Consider the following 19,519-nt stretch of genomic DNA (forward strand, 5'->3'; position numbering starts at 1 on the left):
TGCTCCTTAATTGACCAATGAAATTGCAGCTTTCATAAATATGTCGAGTAGCTCACAGTGACGTCACTTCCACAAATTTCCGCCATTTTGGAAGCACGTTGTGCGGGATCTCGTCTGAATTTCGTAGATTTCTTCAAAATTTACATCATCAGGTTTGTATATAAAACTATGTCTGCCATTCCTGTTGATTATCAACCATCACAACCCATTTTGAAATGGAAATGATGTATATCGAACTCGAACCCTTTGCTATTTTACGATGATTTCGTATAGCACAATGCCGTTATGCCGACGCCGGCGAATGCTCGAAAATAAGACAATGCATTTTCTTTGGCACTCTGTTGCTTTCAAAAGCAATTTACCGTTTTCCATATGGGATAATGACCGTTTTACAATTATTTATACTACATGGATGGCCTCATTCATAGTTGAATCAAAATTTCCACAAATTCATAGAGTATTAGGCCTAAACATGATAAACGCTCCCCCTCTTCCTTCCAACTTTCCGATGGGAATCGATCGGGTGAGTCACCGGTTCCACGAATTCGCCCGAAAACGCGATCGCATGACTTTGTTTGATGTCACAGTGGACGTTTTTAAGTTTGAAACTGGTCGATATTTTCTCATCCCTAAATTTTTAACAATTTCCCATTTATTTTCAGTGACATGAAAATCAAGATTGAGAAGAAAACCAATGTTTAACTAAAAAATTCCAAGTTTCAAATTAACAATCTATCTGAATACTGCAACGCACTCTTTCGAGTACTCTGTGCAACAGATAATTACAATAAAGGAGTTTATTTGTTAGTATCCTAAAACTCAAGGTTTTTGCCGAACATGAGTGTTCAGGTTGACCGTTCTCGACCGTATATTAACTAAGATGCAAATAAAAGTCACAATCGAAAATTTCATACTCCTAGTCGAATTGGTTACTTTCATTAGACTACAGGTTATTATAAATGTGAAAAGGATTTGTTGATATATCAAAACAAATTCATCGCATTATAATTTTATATAGTTAAAGGGACTTAAACATGAATATGATGAAGTCTCACAGGTTCAGTATGCCAAGTAAGTTATATGTATGCAATAAGACTGAGGACTGTCCATGTGATTAGCCATTAGCTACAAATACAAATTTGTATGAGTAGCATCATTTAGAACAAATTTTGAATTCAGGGAAGTGCATTTTTCCAGTTTAATAGTGTTTGACAAGGAGATTCTGTTACAATCACGCCTCAGTTATTTTGAATGAAGATATGATAGTTCTAACCAATTGTTTTAAAAGGAATGAAGAAACAATAATCACTTTGTGTTTAAGTTCCTTTAATTAATGGATGAGTGAGAAAGTTGTTTTTATGAGAAAAAACATTTTCAAAAACGAATTGTACTCATTTTTATGCTCCTCACAGAATTTCATTGTTTTTCGTTAATTTTCCGGTTTGATGTTATATTATTTACTTCCGTTAAAGCCTCTTCAAAGCCTTTATACGATCGATTATGTGAATTCCGATTGGAAGTCCTTTCTTCTTTCCTTGGTTTATACAAATGCTAAAGGTCTTCCGATATACCGTATGATTCGACTGGACACGTGCGACCGAATATCAGAACCGAACAGAGGTAAGTCTTTTAAGGATAGCTTCTTTGACAAAAGTTGTCAACAGGATTCTATAATAAATATTTATAAATATTTAGGGTTATGCATATACCTCGCGTTTGACGACAGGGCAAGTTGATAATGACCACACGTGATATCCATACATACTGTCCAGAATTCGGCTCACGAAAAACTACTGCTAAATTATAATAATAAATTGATTATGATGCCGAGATTTCTCTGAAGCTACCAAAATCATTTTCATGTTTAATTCGAAACAATTTTCACATCTGATCTCGTCGATGTGAAAGCCGTTCGCCGTTATTCAACTCTATTAATTAGGATGTGTCCTCTGTGAAATGTCATTTCACAGTTTTAAGTTAAGGATGTCTTGTGTTAGATAGCAGTTTGTCATATTAAGAAGACAATACTTTCTTATTTAAGTCTCCTTTTTTTCGCAATATGGTAATTTTCTTTAAATAAGAATAGCAGTTAAAATATGAAATTTTCAACAATTTTGTTTATATGGATTGACACTAAATTCATTGCTCTTCCATATTTTTTATCACTTGAAGACTACATTCAATAAGCCTTTCTTAAATTGAAATTAAAGTTTCTATCGATTCTGATGAAGCACTATGATCCTTTTAAAAATTCTTGAGAGGAAATCTGGACCCTTTGCTATTCATATAGTGTATTTTTTCTGTTTTATTTCCAGAATATCTGATGAAAGCTGCAGAGGAGGAAACCTTTACAGACAGCTGGAGAACTTAATAAAACATATTATTCGCTGGAGTTTTAGTTTCATTAAATTGAAATCTGTCATAGTGATTTCATTCAGTGAAGGCTGTTTCTATCTATCTTTTCAAAGAAACAATTTTGAAATGAAAAACAAGTGTGCTATATTTATGAGAATGAAGGAAGTTGCTATAACTACAACTGTGTTTGTGTGTAAGTGCATGTTTGATTGTTTGGCTTTGGTTCAAATTCCCAAGGCTTTAAGGAAATTTAAATTAACTACATTTGATCCATGTCCAATTACACAGAAAGAACACTATATATGTTTAAAAGTTATTGAATTATTAGTCAGTAGTTTTACTTTTAATCTGCATTTAAATTTTGATATAGTTTATCAAAAATCAGTGTGATAAACAGGTTAGAAAAAATAGGTTAACTGTTGTGGTATTAACTTTGTATGATTTAAGAGGATATGATGTTTTATTAAAAATAATATTTCAATTATGTCCATGCTGGACAACAAATCAAATCACAGTTTTCATTAGTGAACACCTTGTTATTGAGACATAACAGCATTAAACAATCGTTAAAAAACTTCTTAATATTTATATATGCCTAATGAAATGGTAAGTATTTGTCGTCTATTTATCCTTCAAATTTGAACCTAAATTTATATATTACCAGAAATATAAGCTGTTTCCATCATATTTACAGTTTTAGGTTAATGTACCCACCATGGTAATACTACCTATGCACATGTACAACTGTCATCAAGCAAAAACAATATTAACTATTTTCATTTAATCTGCATTCATGATTTCACATGCATGCAGTATTCAATTTCAGAACTAAGTAATGGCAGACATTTTGCATTAAAGATGCATTTCAAAATAGTTAGTTTTAAGTGACATTGATATACAAACACAAAAGAAATTTTGCATTTATTCATCTGTTTTTTTAGCATATATGCACAAACTACTGAAAAAATCCTACCAACTATATTTTAATTTCATACAAATCATGGATCGGTGTTTTGTACAATACAAACGCTTTAAGAAATGACTTAGTATAGGGATTAAGAACATTGTCTATTATATATATATTGATGTATGTATATTTCTGAGATGAGTGGCATAAGCATAGTACTTTATGAAACTATTTTTTCAGCATACATGTAGTAGTATTTCCAAGATTTAGCTAATTTATATATTTATTTTTACAGATGGGAGTAAAGGATGCCGCAAAAAATATTCATCGGTAACCTGAGTGGAAACACCGAAGCATACGATATTCGTGTCCTCTTCGAAAAGTATGGTGAAGTGAGCGAATGCGACGTTCTAAAGAACTATGGCTTTGTGGTAATGAAATTTATGAAGTCTGTTTTGAATTGATAGACAATTTAAAACCTCTGAAGACTATTGTCTTTTTTGAGTTGAGTAAATGCATAAGCCAGGTCTTAGTTTGTGATATTGCTGCCAAGAGTGGCCAAAATTTCTTGAAAATGAGTCGAGTTGGTTTCCAGCTCTTGTACAATTCCCTTCACCAAACCATTACCATTATTAACAAGTGTATAATAATGTATCACAAACAAATGTTTGTATGAAATATTTCTATTGCACTCCATTTATTTAGTATTTTAAGAAAAGAAATGTCCACCGCCAGTTTTTTTTGCGAATTTGTGACCTCCAAGTATTCTTATGTGAGGACCCAGTGGTAAAATTTATATGCTGTATATGGAAAGAAATCCTCTGTATCAGATTCTAATGAATGGTTCTTGTTTCAGCACATGTCCAATGAGCCCCATGCCCGTCTTGCAATAACGGAACTAGATGGAACAACGGTTAAGGGTAACCGTATCCGTGTAGAGGTATGTAAGGGCAGAAACATGAGAGCAAATTTTTGTGTTTCACTGGCATTTCAAAAAAATGTTTCAATGTCAGTTATTCCGTCTTTGCGTATTGCAGACTTATCCTCTCTTGTGAACAGGTATTGATTGTTAGGTCATTTGTTTGTGAGAGAAACATCATCAATTTTTGAGAAAATGACGTAATTTTCTCGCACAAAGCAATGATGTAACAATCAATACCTGCTCACAAGAGAAGATAACTCTGCAATACGCAAAGACAGAGTAGATTTTCTTGTTTCATTTTGTAAATTATGTTTGTGGGATGTGATGATCTCTGTATATGATTTTATTACTTTTTAACAATAAGTTGATTCTGAACTTTTAATTTTGAAATTTTCCTTCACCATAAAGAAAAACACTGAAATTAAATCAGTGTCGGTGCAAATGTGTACCTGTTTGAATAGAACCTGTAAGGAAAAAGGCTGATTTTAAGAAAGATCCATATTACATTCAAGTGTGCTAGAGATTTGTAATGAGATTTACTTGTTCTTCTTTTGATAAAGATGTTATCTGGTTGGTTTTGCAATTTAAATTATTTATTGAACTTTTTTTTTTTTTTTCAACAGCTGTCCACTGGTACCTCAAAAGGAGGGCGAGGGGGTTTTGGAGGTGACCGAGGCCGGTAAGTTTTCTTGATTGGGAAAGATTTTATGGATTTAAACCAAATTCATTTGAAGATCAAAATTGTTATAATGCTAAACTTAATTGAATACTTTTTAGTTTCTTATCTCGACAAAAAAAAAGCAATCATAAGAACTACCCTTTTCCTTGCTATGATATTGGTTTCCCAATCATTGTTGCAACTTTCTAAAATACTGTTATGAAAAGGTGTTATTTTGACTGCATGTAATCTTTTCCCCCTACAGCGGCAGAGGGCGTGGTGGAGGTGGTCCTATGAGAGGACGTGGAGGAGGAGGAGGAAGTAGAGGTAGAGGAGGATCAGACAGATATCCTAGTGACAGCCGTCCCCCACCACCTCCAGAATATGATCCATATTACAGAAGGCCAGCACCCTATGACTATTATGATAGGCCGTATGGTGCTGAGCGACCACGATCAGATGATCGACGTCCACCACCCCCTCCTGAGGATCGCTATCTGAGGGATAGATATCACCCTTATGACAGAAGGCCACCACCCCCTGACCCCTATGACAGGCCATATGAGCGACCCAGGGCCCCTCCATCTGACCCCTACAGGAGGCCGCCACCAGATTACTATAGTAGACCCAGGTAAACACATGCACCACACTGTTTTCATGATTATTCAAGTTTTCATGATTATGCAAAAGGCTAGAGGAAAAACAACTTGGACAGGCCAGTGTTGTGATTACTATAATAAGGTTTTGCTAATTTAAGTATTTCATATGAATTTGAGTCTTAATAAAGGGAATGATCTTATTTTGAACTTTGCATGCTTAACTATTAGAGTATATATGAATCCCCACCTGAGTGTGGTGTTCCCATGTACTCTGGTGTAGCCTGATCCAAGGTGTTTTATTCTCAGTCCCTGTTATGTTTGATATTCAAGTTTCCTGTTTGTTAACCCAGTTTATAAAGTTCAATACATAAAAGCAATAATACGAGATATTGTACTCAGAAGTTGAATTTAATCTGTGTCTAGATAATTGTATGGCATACATAAACTTATTTTATGAATGAAATAAACTTACTATAGCATTAAATTTGTGAATCCAGTATCCTTATTTTCAATCATCCTAAAATTCTCAATTCCTGTTAAAGTTCATATTAAACTGTACATGTCATTATCAAATAATGTTAAACAGGCATCAAATTACCTGCCATTTTACCTTGCAGAAAACAATGCTACCAAAAAAACCCTTTTACATTCCATCTTACATTTCCAGAGCATTGATAGTATGATATAGAGCAGGTCTAATTAGCTTTGACACTGTTTACAGCTAGATATGTAGTCTGTAATAAATTGCATCAATAAATTGTTACCTGGAGTGGTAATAGAAATAATAACCATATACATCAATCAATTGTTTAGGAAAAATACTCATCACATATCACAACAAAATAGTCTTAAGAGAGCTTGGATTTTTATAGGAAAAAAAGTTTCATTAAAACTATGCAGCAGACCAGAGTGACTAATTTAGTCTAAATTTTAGCCTGTTCTCTTTTTCTATAAATGTATTTTATATGTAAATAAAAAAAAGATTTGTTGGTTAATATTTCATTTGGCCATTTCTGAAGTACACAGAAAATTGAGATGTTTAATTAAATCTGTAAATGGGTTTGAAAGTAAGCTGTATTCTTCAAACAGGTACCCACAAGATGACCCGTATTACCCAGAGGCGAGGTGAGACATGCATATTGTAATTATTGACAATTTTTCTCCACTAACAGTAAATCAAAAAGTAAATTTCCATGAATTTTGATGTAGACAGTTCTGTAGATAATCATACTTTGTCTTCCTAATCAGATGCCAATTTATGATTTCTAAAACATTAAAAAATATAATAGATCCATGTAGAAGATGAATATGTAATAATTTGTAATGCACATATATTGAATATTAACTGCAGTGCAGCTGTTTAATTTTCCAGGCATATTAAAAATCAAGTAGAGAATAACTTGGTATTGATGATGGATGGTTCATCAAAGTGCAAGGAAATTTACTGAATTGGTCATTTTGACCTGGACTCAAATTATGTAGTCATTGATAAAAAAAGAGCGGGGCAATGTAGAAGTTTTAAGTATCACAATTTTAAAGTGAGTGATGTTTTTAAACAGGTACCGGTATGATGATCCTTATTACCGTGAAGCCAGGTGAGAAATAACAGGCCCATTATCATGGTGTCTTTATATACAGTAATCAGAATTTTCATTCTATTTACAGCTTTGCATTATGGTGTTGTGTACCTAGATTAAAAGACTGGATTTATGTCATATCAAAGCTCAATACAAATTTTCCCATATGAATAGGCACAAAATGGCCAACTGGATTTGTAATGTTGATTGAAAAACTTAGTTATATTCAAATTTCCCCATCTGATCTTCTGAATAAGAACCATTTTATTTTTAAGTCGGACAGATATTTTAGTAATTCATTTTCACATATCTTATATCTTCCAGTAAATTCTTACGGAATTATTTGAGTAATGATGACAAACTTGACAAACTTAAGTTAATATAGATTTTTTTTTGAGTAATGTGCCCTTGCCAAAAAGAAAACTACATTTATTTAAACAGGCAATTTAATGCTTCTAAATGTTCAAATCAAAAGCTAACCATGTTTCTCTCTCCTTTGCGTTAGTTATAATTGATGATGATACAAACATTATCGATGTCGTGTTGTTTTCACATTACACATGAGATAAACTCGGCTTTAACAACAAACATTAAAATACTGTAATGTGACCTTATGCAAAAAGGTTTTGATGCACTAGACAGTATTTTTGTACAGAGAAAGATACACTTTTACCAACGTTTTGTCTGTTGGTGTTGCACAGTGCATTGCTAGATTAGTGTTGGTGACAGGGTATGTTTTATGCAGTAATTGTGGTTATGTGGCAGTGCATTTTACATAAATGTTGATTTTGTTAAAGAAGAAAAAAATGTTTTAAGATTGTTCTTGGTGAAGGTCTTAATTTTGTGGTTTAAGTGGTTTTTTTTAAGTATCTAAAATGAAAAACATTTTCTGCATACTTACATGTAAGTAGAATTTTACATACAAAAATATTCTTAGACATGACTTTGAAGTTAAAAAAAAGAGGGGCTAAGGTTGTAGGTTTTTCAAATATATGTATCTTCATACCTATTTTCAGTAATTTGTCAACCATGATAAATATGGACCGTTATGACTATTATTGGAATTTTGTAAATCCAGACAGGATTTTTAGATGTATTGTATTCAAAAATTTAATGTTTAAATTTGCTCATGATATCTGGTATGAGTATAAAGAAGAAGAATTAAAAATCAGACATTATGCTGTAAAATCCCTATTTAGACTACATTCAACACAGAAAGATTGCAATTGCCTAATGAATGTTTTTAACTTTTGATATTGTATTTGGTGCTTGCAGAAATATTTTATTAAAACAAACTTGATGTGTTATATTCACGTTCTCTTTAATACATCAGTAGATTATAACTCCTTTTTAATCTAATTTCTTGTGTGTTCTTGGTATTTTTAGGTCACCTGAGACAAAGTCTCAAGTGACCTATTGCGATCGCCTTTTGTCCGGCGTCCGTCCGTAAACAATTTACATTTTCGACTTCTTCTCCAAAACCCCTGAACCAATTTCAATGAAATTTTGCAGAAACCTTCCATAGCCAATGGTCAACAAAAAAAGTGGCTGATTTGGTCCCCAGGGGCCTGAGGGGCGGGGTGGGGCAAAAAAGGGTCAAATTGACTAAAATTTCTTAAGACCAAGATATGGTAGAATCAAATACTCTTCATAGATGGAAGGGTTTTAAGGTGCTCTACCAAAATTGTGAATTTCTTGACCCTGGGGTCTCACGTTTCCCCCTGGGGAGGTGGTAAACTTTACTATAGTTTATATAGGGAAATCACATTTTGGACGAACATTTGTTTAATTTCCATTGGAAGTAATTCAATTTGGGTTAGCATTATCAGTATTGGATAGCAGTTTGATGGTATGCACATATCAGCCCTGACTGACCCCCAGGGGCAAAATTTATTATGGCAAATGATACATTGAATATTACATGTTGATAACTTTGATTGGAATTATAACCCTGGGTTGACAGTTTGATACTTTGAACATTTTTAGCCAGCTCTACCCCCAAGGGCACCCAAAGGAGTCGCTGTGCTAAAATTTCTTTGTTTAGAATCAGAGGTGGTAAATTCAAATACTTTTCAGTCTTAAATCTGTATGCTAGATAAGGTTGAATAAGGTTGTTTTATTGTTTTTTGTCACTTTGAATAATACTTCTGTTCATGTTTTAAAAACAAAAATCAACTCTTTGTATCAATATATCAGAACTTGGGTGACATGGGCCTCGTTATATCTTGATAACTATAGCCCATATGAAATTTTGATGAGGTTGATTGTGGTACAAGTCAATTTAAATACTTTGATGATGGGATGATTTTCATTGTAAAAAAACCCATTTTAGTGACATCAATTATTGCATTTTTTATCCCATTTTGGCTAATATATGTTAATGTAGACATTGTCAGGTTAAAGACTTCATACAATAAATGTAAATGTTTATACAGTTAAAGTAAAAACTCTATATATTTATAAAGAATTGTGACGGATTATTCTAATATTAAATAACATGTTAAACATGCACAATTTGAAAAAAGAAGATAATATGATCTAGCTGCAGAACTTAGTGATAGTCATAGAAATACATCTTCTAACAGAATGGATTTTACAGCAAAGAACTAATATTTTTTTTTACCTCATTAAACAAAAAATGCTTGCATGTATTTTTACATGGAATTATGAACTGCATGTACTGTAATCAGAGGTGTGGTTCACTGGTGGCCTTTTTATAAATAGAAGTCCAAGGTTATAAGGCTTTGTATCCTTTACTATTTTATATCACTACATGAAATTGCATTTTTATCAAAATTATGAAAAAACCCTGCTTTAACTTTCAAAAAAGTAGCCAGAAAATCCTTTGCACAAAAAATATCACTCAGTTATCTGATATGATCATTGGGAATAGTAGAACGTTGGGTGCTAAGTACAGACATATTGATGCGAATAATGCCCATTTTTGTGATCAGGAAATCTAGGGTATAACTGTTATCTGATTGTATTTTTACCTAATTATATCGAAAGGTGGCATAAATATAAAAAAATGTAATCAATTTTCTGTAATAATAAAAAACATTTCCTGTAAAAAGTAGCTACTCTATAGATAAAATATATTTTAATTTTATGAAGTAAATCATTTTTATTTCACAATATACAGCAAATGATCGGTAGAATCAAACTCCCCTGTAGAAGAAAATCACTACCCAAGGGGTAAGATTTGTTTATGTCATCTCTGGAACATATCTAAGTCAAAATATTCTGGACAAACAAATATTTCCCCCAACCGTTTCTTTTTTCATCAGTCACCAGTGCATCCACAAGAGTAAGGAATATAGATATCTTGGTTCCTAACAGGCACACTAAAGTATTTGATAACTAATTTCATTTCTTCTCCTCCTGTAAATTTATACATTTAGATTAACTTTTCAAATAATTGGTACATTCTCATCATATCATTGAAAAGGTAAAGTTAGCATATTTGTATTGAAAGGTGAACAATCTGGGCTACAAAGCTCATAATTGCAACTTAAATTTATGATGTACATTAGGATACAATGCAACACTCACATACCACTAATAACTTTCCAAATTAAAATATTACATTATACATGTGTTGATAAAATTAGCATTTTGGTTGAACTCTGAGGAATTTGAAAATAACCACCAATAATACAATCTCCAAGATGGCTTTAGCTTAAGAATAAGTTTAGTCGATTGCCGTAACCATTCTGTCCTATATTAAGGTATGGTACATTCCGATTCTACTTTATTATTAAGATTTTGTCAGGTCATGAATTGTGTTTTTATCATTACTGCAGTATGTGTTAAGCTGTCTGACATACATATGGTTTGAGTATTCATCTTGTTGACAGCCATTTGAACCCTATGGATTCTTTTGACAGATATGCCCCTGAGGAGCGTGCAGAGGCCCCCCCTTCCCTCCCCCCTAGGGGCAGTGACTACTATAATGGTTACCAAGCTGATTATGAAAATGGACACGAATCTTCTTCCGCATCTGCACAGAGTTATTATGATCGTTTTTACAAAACTCCACCAGCACGACCAGGTTACCCAAAACAGGCAGCTAAACCTGGACAGCAGAAAGATGACGACCAGAGTTTTCTTCAAACAGAACCAATTTTCTTTTGACCTCTCATTTAACAGCATTCATTTGTCATGACATGCACTAACTTTTATCCCACCTCCGGAAAAAATATATCAACAGACTTAGTGGAGGATAACTGGCAGGAATTCACTTCATTGTGGAAAGACGGAAGATGGTACAGAAATAAGGAATGTCATGTTGAAAGAGGGCAATATTTTTTTTTTTATGTAAAATTAATGAAGCGTTTTACACATTTATATATTATTAGTAAAGGTGTGTTTTCACATGATTTAATTCATGTTATATAAAATTAGTGAGTTTTTGTGCTATTTTTTCTTTCTACAATTTTTTTTTTTTTATTAGATTATGACAGCAGCTGATTGTTGTATTTATATAGCAATTAGCCCATTACCTTGCTAGTCTAATAGTAAAGATTGAAAACAAGGCTAGCAAACTCAGTCAAATTGTGATTTTGCATGGCAAGATTTGGTAATTAAAGACATGCCTCACTTGTGTAGCCCAAAAAGTTTTTATGTCAAAAGACTTTGTAAATGTGGTAAATTTAATCTGTGTGTGTAAGATGATATTGTCTCCGAGTAGTGATGTCCTTCATTATTAAATATGAAGTTCTTTAGTAATCCGGTTAAGCCCGCCGTTATGTATATACAGGACTTTTAATTAAGCCTCCATTACGTATGTAGGGTTTTTAATTCTGTTACATATGTGTAGGTTTTAATCGAGTTATGTCCTCCACTTTGTGCGACTTTTCCTTGTGTGAGGATTACAGTAGTGCAAGTCTCCATATCACGCATCATTTGTGTAGCCTAAGGAGATTGTTGTTTGAAGATGTGAAAGGGTGTATGTGTGTATAGTTTTATGAAATTCGAACAACTGGTTTAACAAGATGTGTGCACTAGAATGGTTGTCCTAGCAGAAATCTCAGTCAGTTCCACTAAATGATGTTAAGATATTTTGTGTCTATTCTATTGGGTGATCAGGGTGTTTGACAATCATGCATGAAATTCATTAAGTCCCTGAAAATGAGAATTAAGAAGATGAAAGGCTTTCCTTTGAGGCACCACTTTGTGGAGGAAGTTGTCCTATTGAATGTGATGTAAATCACACAGCAAATGTCCCAGATCTGTTGTTCATCTTTGTTGAACATCAGAGATACTCGTTATGTGTAGGGATTTAATATCTGTCATGTTCGCGTAGGATATTATATAAAAGCTTTACTTTCTATGATCAACTGTCAAAAATTTGTATGACTTCTTATCTGATAACTTTCTGCTTGGACAACCAATAAAAGTTTTTCCTTGTAAAAATAAAAATGCTGTTGTGTCTTGAGTGTTATATGTTGTAAGTTTGATTCAGACTTGGATACATTTTTGGAATAAGCTAAAAAGCCTGCAAACTTATCACATTGAGTGCCTAGATGCACATTTAATACTCCATATTAACAGTTTGATCTTTGTTAATGCGATGGAAATAATTAAGTTTCAGGCATAATTGCTTAAGAATTAAGATCTGTTAACATTTTAAAAACAATATTTTCCAGTTGATTTCCTGTACAGATGTAAATTTAGCATGACATTAAGTAAGTTACTAAGTTTGAAACATCTTCACAAACATATCAATCAAGCCAGAAGCTTTTGTTGGTTAAGATAAAGTATTTAGTCCTATTCATGGTGATTATGTACAAGTATTATGATGCAACACTCATGACTGAAAATGCTCTACACAATTAGAATTGTCACGGCCAGTTCATCCTTAAAGGAAGGAAGGTTGTGTTATAAAAATACCAGAATGTTTTTCCTTTCCTAAGTGTGTTTTAGATGTTGCTGTATATGATGTACCCCTGTTTATGTACTTTATGTACATAGCTGCTGTTGTGTTGTTTATTTACAAAGTCATTTATATGTCAATAATTGAAATTATGTTTGATGTAAGAAATCGCATATCGTAACAAATTTGTACACATTATTGAGTTCTTCCAGTTTTTGTTCTTTGGATCTGAAGAGGGCTGTCAACCTCTTGAGGTCCATCATTTAGGGGCAGACATATTGGACCCAGACTTAAAGGGACAGGCAGCAGGGTCTCACCACTTCATGGTGTGTCCATGCTTGCTTAGAAAATGGGCAATTAGCTTGAAGGGTCCATTTTAACCTCCGGCCTAGATACAGTTAATCATCAGTGTAGACTTGAGTATGAAAGGGTCTCGGAGTAAACTTGTAACTGTAGGGTAGGGTAGGGAAAGGGGGCAGTGACAGATAGGGGCCAGGTCTGAAGTATCACGGAGGGGACAAAGTGACAAGATTGAGTGTTTAAGTACATTTACCTTATTGCAGGTTAATTTAGTGGGTTGTAGGATTCACTGTTGTTACATTGGTCTCAACTCTTCGCCATTGTGAATATGGATAATGTATGTGAATGTATATATTCAAATGTACAAGCAATGACTAAATCTGTCAAAATAACCAGTCATAGGGTGTTATATTTCACGTAGGAAACATTGATCTTCTTGTTTTTCATCTCTTTCATCATTTTCAAAAATCATGCGAGTACCTTGTAAAATAAATGTTTTGTAAAAAAAAAGTCTGTTTGTTGTTATTGTGCTGTTAAGTTTTGTTGAGGAATTAAGTAAAGCATTGGTGCATGCATTTTAAGCCCACCATCATCTGATGGTGGACTATTCAAATTGCCCTGCATCCGTGTTCCATGGTCTGTCCTTAAACAATTCAAGAAGTACCAGACGGATCTTTCTCAAACAGGCAGCCATCTTGGATTTTAATAGTGAAGGTTTGTTATCGCTATTTCTCAAAAAAGCACCCGAGGGACCGTTCTCAAATTTTATATGTAGGTTCCCCTTGGTCCCTAGTTGTGCAGGGGAACTTTTGAGACTGATCAGATAAATAATATGGCCGACAGGCAGCCATCTTGGATTTTGATGGTGAAGGTTTGTTATCGCTTTTTCAGGAAGTACCTGAGGGATCTTTTTCAAATTTTATATACAGGTTCCCCTTGATATTAAGTTGTGTGAGGCAACTTTTGAGACTGATCAGATAAACAACATGGCCGACAGGCAGCTGTCTTGGATTTTGATACTGAAGGTTTGTTATCACTATTTCTTAGAAAGTATCTCAAATTATATATGTAGGTTCCCCTTGTGCATGTGCATGATCAGATATAGAAAATGGCTGATAGGCCACCATCTTGGATTGTGACATTACAGGTTTGTTATCACTATTTCTTAGAAAGTAATGGAGGGATCTTCCCCAAATTTGTTATGTAGGTTCCCCTATGTTTGTAGTTGTGCATGTTTAATTTTGAGACTGATCAGATAAACAAAATGGCCCATAGGCAGCCATCTTCGATTTTGACATTGAAGGTTTGTTATAGCTATTTATCGGTAAGTACTGGAGGGATCTTTCTCTAATTTGATATGTAGGTTTTCCTTGGGTCTTTCGTTGTGGAGGTTAACTTTTTTAGACTGATCAGATAAACAAAATGGCCGACAGGCAGCCATCTTGGATTTTGAAAGTGTATACTTTTTATTGCTGTTTCTCAATAAGAAGTTGAGAGATCTTTCTCAAATCCTATATGTAGGTTCCCCTTGGTCGTTAGTTGTGCATATTTTCATTTGAAACTGATCAGATAAACAAAATGTCAGACAGCAAAAGATTTTTTGAGGGTTTGTAAGTACTTTTTTACAGAAATTACTTGAGGGATCTTTCTCAAATTTGATATGTAGGTTCCCATTCATACCTCGTTGTGCATGTTATATTTTGAGACTGATCATAGAAACGTAATGGCTTAAGGAAGAACTAAACAGATCTTTCTCATATTCCAATTATCAATTCTATTTCTTTCACATTAAGTATTGTACTAGTAAATATGTGAAATGACAAACTCACTTTGAAGGTTGTCTATACACAGCACTATTAAGTTTAGATCAAAAGTTACCTAAATGTGCATTTACTGTTAACATGACTCGATCAAACAGATCAGAGAAAAGATTGAACTGACAAAGAACTAATGAAGATGGTTCAATGGTGGGCGCCAAGATCCCTCTTGGATCTCTTGTCTATTATTGTTGTCAGTATCTTTCAATGAATATACATGTATGTACATTTTATTTGAAAACTTACTAAAAGACTGCTAAAGTTTTCATCATTGACAAAATAAGGTGTCGTCCAATATTAAAAGTAAACAGCATATGAAAAAGTTTTTATTGAAAATTCCATGGGTCTATGCTGATATTTAAGTATTTTTACAAGCATATTCCGATAGATTCCATGCAACAAGATGTCCACTGTATTGATATAAAATAATAGTCTGTTTTCAGTATAGTATCTATTAGTTATAATCTTCTGAAACTTGGAAGAATTCTTGATGTCACAGGATAGGGAGGTAGCACCCTCAGTTAAGGATTTGATAGTTCCAAATTGTCATAAAACATTAAGTGTTTTTTTTATCCTTTAAAACTTTCTGTACACGGAAACAGTATTTTGATGATGTTATATAATTCACCTCTTGTTAATTGTGTAACGATTATATTTTGCCTACAGATTTTTTTTGCAGTTTTTCCGTAAGACTTAAGTTAAAAAGAATTCCGTCTACAACTGTCAGCGAACAAAGTCCTGCTTAGAAAAATATGTGGAAAGATATTATTTAGCTAAAAGTGTTTTCAGAAAGAGTGACCGACACCGTGCAAATCTACCCTTACCTAGATCCACTGGTGAAAGCCTCGTAAATCACAAAAAAACACTTTTTTTATCTGAAGAATACTGAAAGACCACGGGATGGTTATTTTGGACGGAGTTTCATCAAATCAATCACCTTGACCTACTTTCAAGGTCAAAGAGGTCAAATATATGTAAAAAAAACACACACCTTCAGATGACTTTTCCTGAATTACTAAACTGCCCTGGTGATTATATTTGGCCAGTACCGTGTTTTGGTGGAGTGCTACAATGTTTCTAAAATATATGAAACCATGAAATGATTCTGAATACGTTCAAATCAATGAACCTCAAGAATTCGAGCGAAGGCTGCAGAGGTCAAATAGTTTGATGCCTATGTGATCATATTTGGCAATTAGCCCCCTAAGCTATATAGATCTATGAAGTTTGAATAAATAAATGACCTTGACCTTCTTTAAAGTCGCAAGGGTCAAATGTGTTGCAACATTTAACTGTTCTTCTGAATAACAAAGAAGCATAGGGCAATGGTATTTTGCCTGTAGTATGGTTGCTTTCAACAAGAACATCTCGTCATGATTATTAAAGTATCCGAACATCTTGTTTATGGTTTAACCCAACTATGAAACACAAGAAGTTGTCTCTCTTCGACTACCACATCATCGGATACTCACGGCTGATTTCGTTTCGCTTCAGCCGTGGTTATCCGACGATGCGGATACCAGTTGTCACAATGTCCCCCTCCTGTCAATTAGGAAATTAGGTAACACTCGGAGATTGCTGAAGATCGGACACCTAAAACTGGTGATTGATATCTCGGCCTTCAGTATAATTTTGATATCATAAGCTGCAACTTATAGTGCTCTGTCGCCAAAGGAACTACAGGAATGGACTTCAAGTCAAATTTAATATTAGATAAAACAATATTTTATTTCATCAGAACATAAATATATGACAACAATTTGACATTGAATTAAATTCCTATGTATTATAACACTGATCTGCGGATGAAGGTAGATTGGTGACGGGTATGATACTAAGTATATCGACTTATATTGTGACAATAATTAACCTAAAACTGTAAAAATGTTTGTGAAATGATTTTTTTTTCGGATTTTTTTATTTGAAAAAACATGGTTCATATGGTCGTGCCCTAGGGTTGGAGGGCTGTAGTACCGATATTAACACCCCCACCTGACACAGTATCTACATATGTATATCAAAATCATCTCGTCGCCAGGAGCTATGCTATTGTAGCAAGGCGTGGTGGGGTCTAGCCCATACTCGGTACTCCAAGGGTTACGCTCATCCGCTCTCTGCACCCCTGGACTATGCCATAGCAAAATTGAAGGCACACGGCTTGCTAATTAATTAGTCTCAAGTTAAAAAAAAACCCTGAACAATCGCTAGGCTGATACCTGTCCTTTCACAGAGGAGCGACACCCGAATTCAAAGGCAGTCAATTTTACCATTACGCGACGGACATGATCTTTATACTAGTCTTCCCGTCTCACCCACAAGGTGGTGCACACTGAGCCTTCGATATTGCCATGACATATTCCAGAGGTGAAGAGAGCGAAAGTGAGCGTAACTTAAGGGGATATCGAGGATTGGTCTGGCCCTGTTATGACTAAAATTCTACAACTTCTTAATTTGTGGCAAAGCTGCCCAGACCCTCCCCCACCCCTCCCACCAGGGAATTTCCCCTTGGATTCCAGTTCAACATGTCCCTATAATCAGTTGCCCCAGGCAACGGTATTGAAATACCATATTTTTCAGTGGTGAATCAATTTGAAAAAAGGATTACAATTATTAAATTATAGGAAAACAAATGATGCTACTATGTGAACTAACATTACCCTTAATGATACACACTTCACTGATATCCTTAGTATCAACTTCGAAATCCAATTGTTCCGCTGTTCCGTTCTCGATCTCGACACACAACTTCTCTGCACCCTTGATATGTAATGGACGAAATCAAAGGCTCTCAATGTACGAAACACCTTTGCAGCAGATTGTACAGACAAATCAATAGACATACACGCCCTTAAAAAAAGAATGAACAAAAAGAATGAAATGAAAATCGTAATGCTTAACGCGAACCTTCCATTCTGTCAAGACATATTCCAACGGCGCAGATTTGTGTACCGAGAACGGGAGCCTTGAATTTCAAAGGTGCCTTAATACTTGCATTGAGATTCATCTAGGTACCAACAATGTTTAAGAAGTTACCTCCCGAGCAATGACACTTCATTGGAAATGACATTGAAATGTGTACGATTACAATACTCGATCTACACATTTAGGTGCTCGCTCCTATTTGTAATGCACGAAAAAGTGATTATACGTTCGAAAAAGATGTACTTCATGTTAGGAAGAATACTGTTCAGTTGTATTCAACTGAGGCTTACCCAAGGTATACACAGTACAACTTATACTTTGGTCAAACATGTTAAGATAATTGTTAAAACATACTTGAAACGAAACAGTACCCCCAGACAAACATCGGTCAAACTGTCTTTTGATAAAGGGGTTAATTTCTGGGGCTATCCCAGTAGTCTTGAAATATTTGGAAATCCCATTGACAGTAACACATCATTTGTGATATATCTGAACGCGCTAAGTTAAACTAAGGCGATAGTGTCGATATTCAACTGTTCATAATCGACATTTAACTGTTGCAAATCGTTTGTATCTGGTGCCTTCTGTTCGGGTTTTTTCTCGTTCTGTCCCATAAAAGCGCCACCATCTTGGCTCTGGGGCTTAGTCTCTTCTTCGAGTTGTCGGATCATCTCCTTGAGTCGGTGGTTTTCTTCCTGAAGAATGTCCATCTCGGATCGCATCTCCTCGTTCTCCTGGCGTAGACACGAGTCGCTCCTCAGCATTCGTACATTCTGAAGTTCTTCCTGGAGGTCCGTCTTGTGGGATTCAAACTCTGTATAGGGTAAAGTTAGCACGTTATACAGATGCTGTTTTCTGTGTTTCTGAATACTACTTCTACTTCAACTAGTGTCGTGAATCCTTTCCATATATCAAACTATATCTAGTGTAGTTATATGTTGCACTTATAGTACTAAATCTTTTTGAGCAGCGTAATTCATGTTTCACTTAACATTTATCTTCTCTTAAACATTCTATACAAATGCTTTTTCGCGTACTACTTGAATATGTTTTCAATGCCTCACGCACATTTAAACGAATTTATGACTTTAAAAATACATATCTCTGATGCAGAGTCAAGATATTATATCGAACTGAAGATATGGCTCTTCTTGCATCAAACTTCATAAGTGTTAAGATTTAGGTAAAGGACATGCACTGTATATGTCAAAGTATTCACTTTATAATTATAACAATAATAATTATAAAAATAACAATAAAAAATGAGCTTAATAAATAAAGTCTATGATTATTATTATTACAATAAAGTGAATACTTGGACATCAGATATTCCAACTAAATTAGTCCTTTTCTGTAACAAAGATTATGTAAAGAAATGAAATGTAGCAGGATTTCGCTATATTGAACTCTGATACAAAGTAAGATCCATCTTGCTATATCTTACTCTAATACAAAGTAAAGATCTCACTATATCTCACTATATCTTACTCTAATACAAAGTAAGGATCTCACTATATCTTACTCTAATACAAAGTAAGGATCTCACTATATCTTACTCTAATACAAAGTAAGGATCTCACTATATCT

The 19,519-nt window shown here is 34.2% G+C and overlaps 2 protein-coding genes across 7 annotated transcripts in view; one reads left to right on the forward strand and one right to left on the reverse strand.

Moving 5' to 3' along the window:
• The first annotated feature begins 59 nt into the window (after positions 1-59).
• LOC110466060 (RNA-binding protein lark-like) lies at positions 60-13,703 on the forward strand. 4 transcript variants are annotated; one of them, XM_021522322.1, is made up of 9 exons: positions 60-152; positions 3,558-3,693; positions 4,119-4,202; positions 4,808-4,863; positions 5,108-5,473; positions 6,531-6,566; positions 7,001-7,036; positions 10,161-10,213; positions 10,906-10,931. In XM_021522322.1, exons 2-8 carry the CDS (start codon positions 3,571-3,573, stop codon positions 10,165-10,167), a joined length of 708 nt encoding a protein of 235 aa, XP_021377997.1. In that variant the 5' UTR covers positions 60-152; positions 3,558-3,570; the 3' UTR covers positions 10,168-10,213; positions 10,906-10,931. The 4 variants fall into 4 exon arrangements, with proteins under 4 accessions (XP_021377997.1, XP_021377994.1, XP_021377995.1 ...); XM_021522319.1 differs by lacking the exon at positions 10,161-10,213 and having other exon boundaries at positions 10,906-13,703; XM_021522320.1 differs by lacking the exons at positions 7,001-7,036; positions 10,161-10,213 and having other exon boundaries at positions 10,906-13,703.
• A 3,504-nt stretch (positions 13,704-17,207) lies between these two features.
• Positions 17,208-19,519, reverse strand: part of LOC110466085 (myosin-11-like) — an 18,935-nt gene continuing 16,623 nt past the window's right edge. For all 3 annotated transcript variants that reach the window (XM_021522382.1, XM_021522380.1, XM_021522381.1), the window contains exon 5: positions 17,208-18,746. In XM_021522382.1, the coding sequence (XP_021378057.1) occupies positions 18,436-18,746 (311 nt within the window). In that variant the 3' untranslated portion in view covers positions 17,208-18,435. The remainder of the gene's footprint in view (positions 18,747-19,519) is intronic.

This window comes from Mizuhopecten yessoensis, unplaced genomic scaffold (genome assembly GCF_002113885.1).
Source record: "Mizuhopecten yessoensis strain PY_sf001 unplaced genomic scaffold, ASM211388v2 scaffold11115, whole genome shotgun sequence".
NCBI classification, from domain to species: Eukaryota; Metazoa; Mollusca; class Bivalvia; order Pectinida; family Pectinidae; genus Mizuhopecten; species Mizuhopecten yessoensis.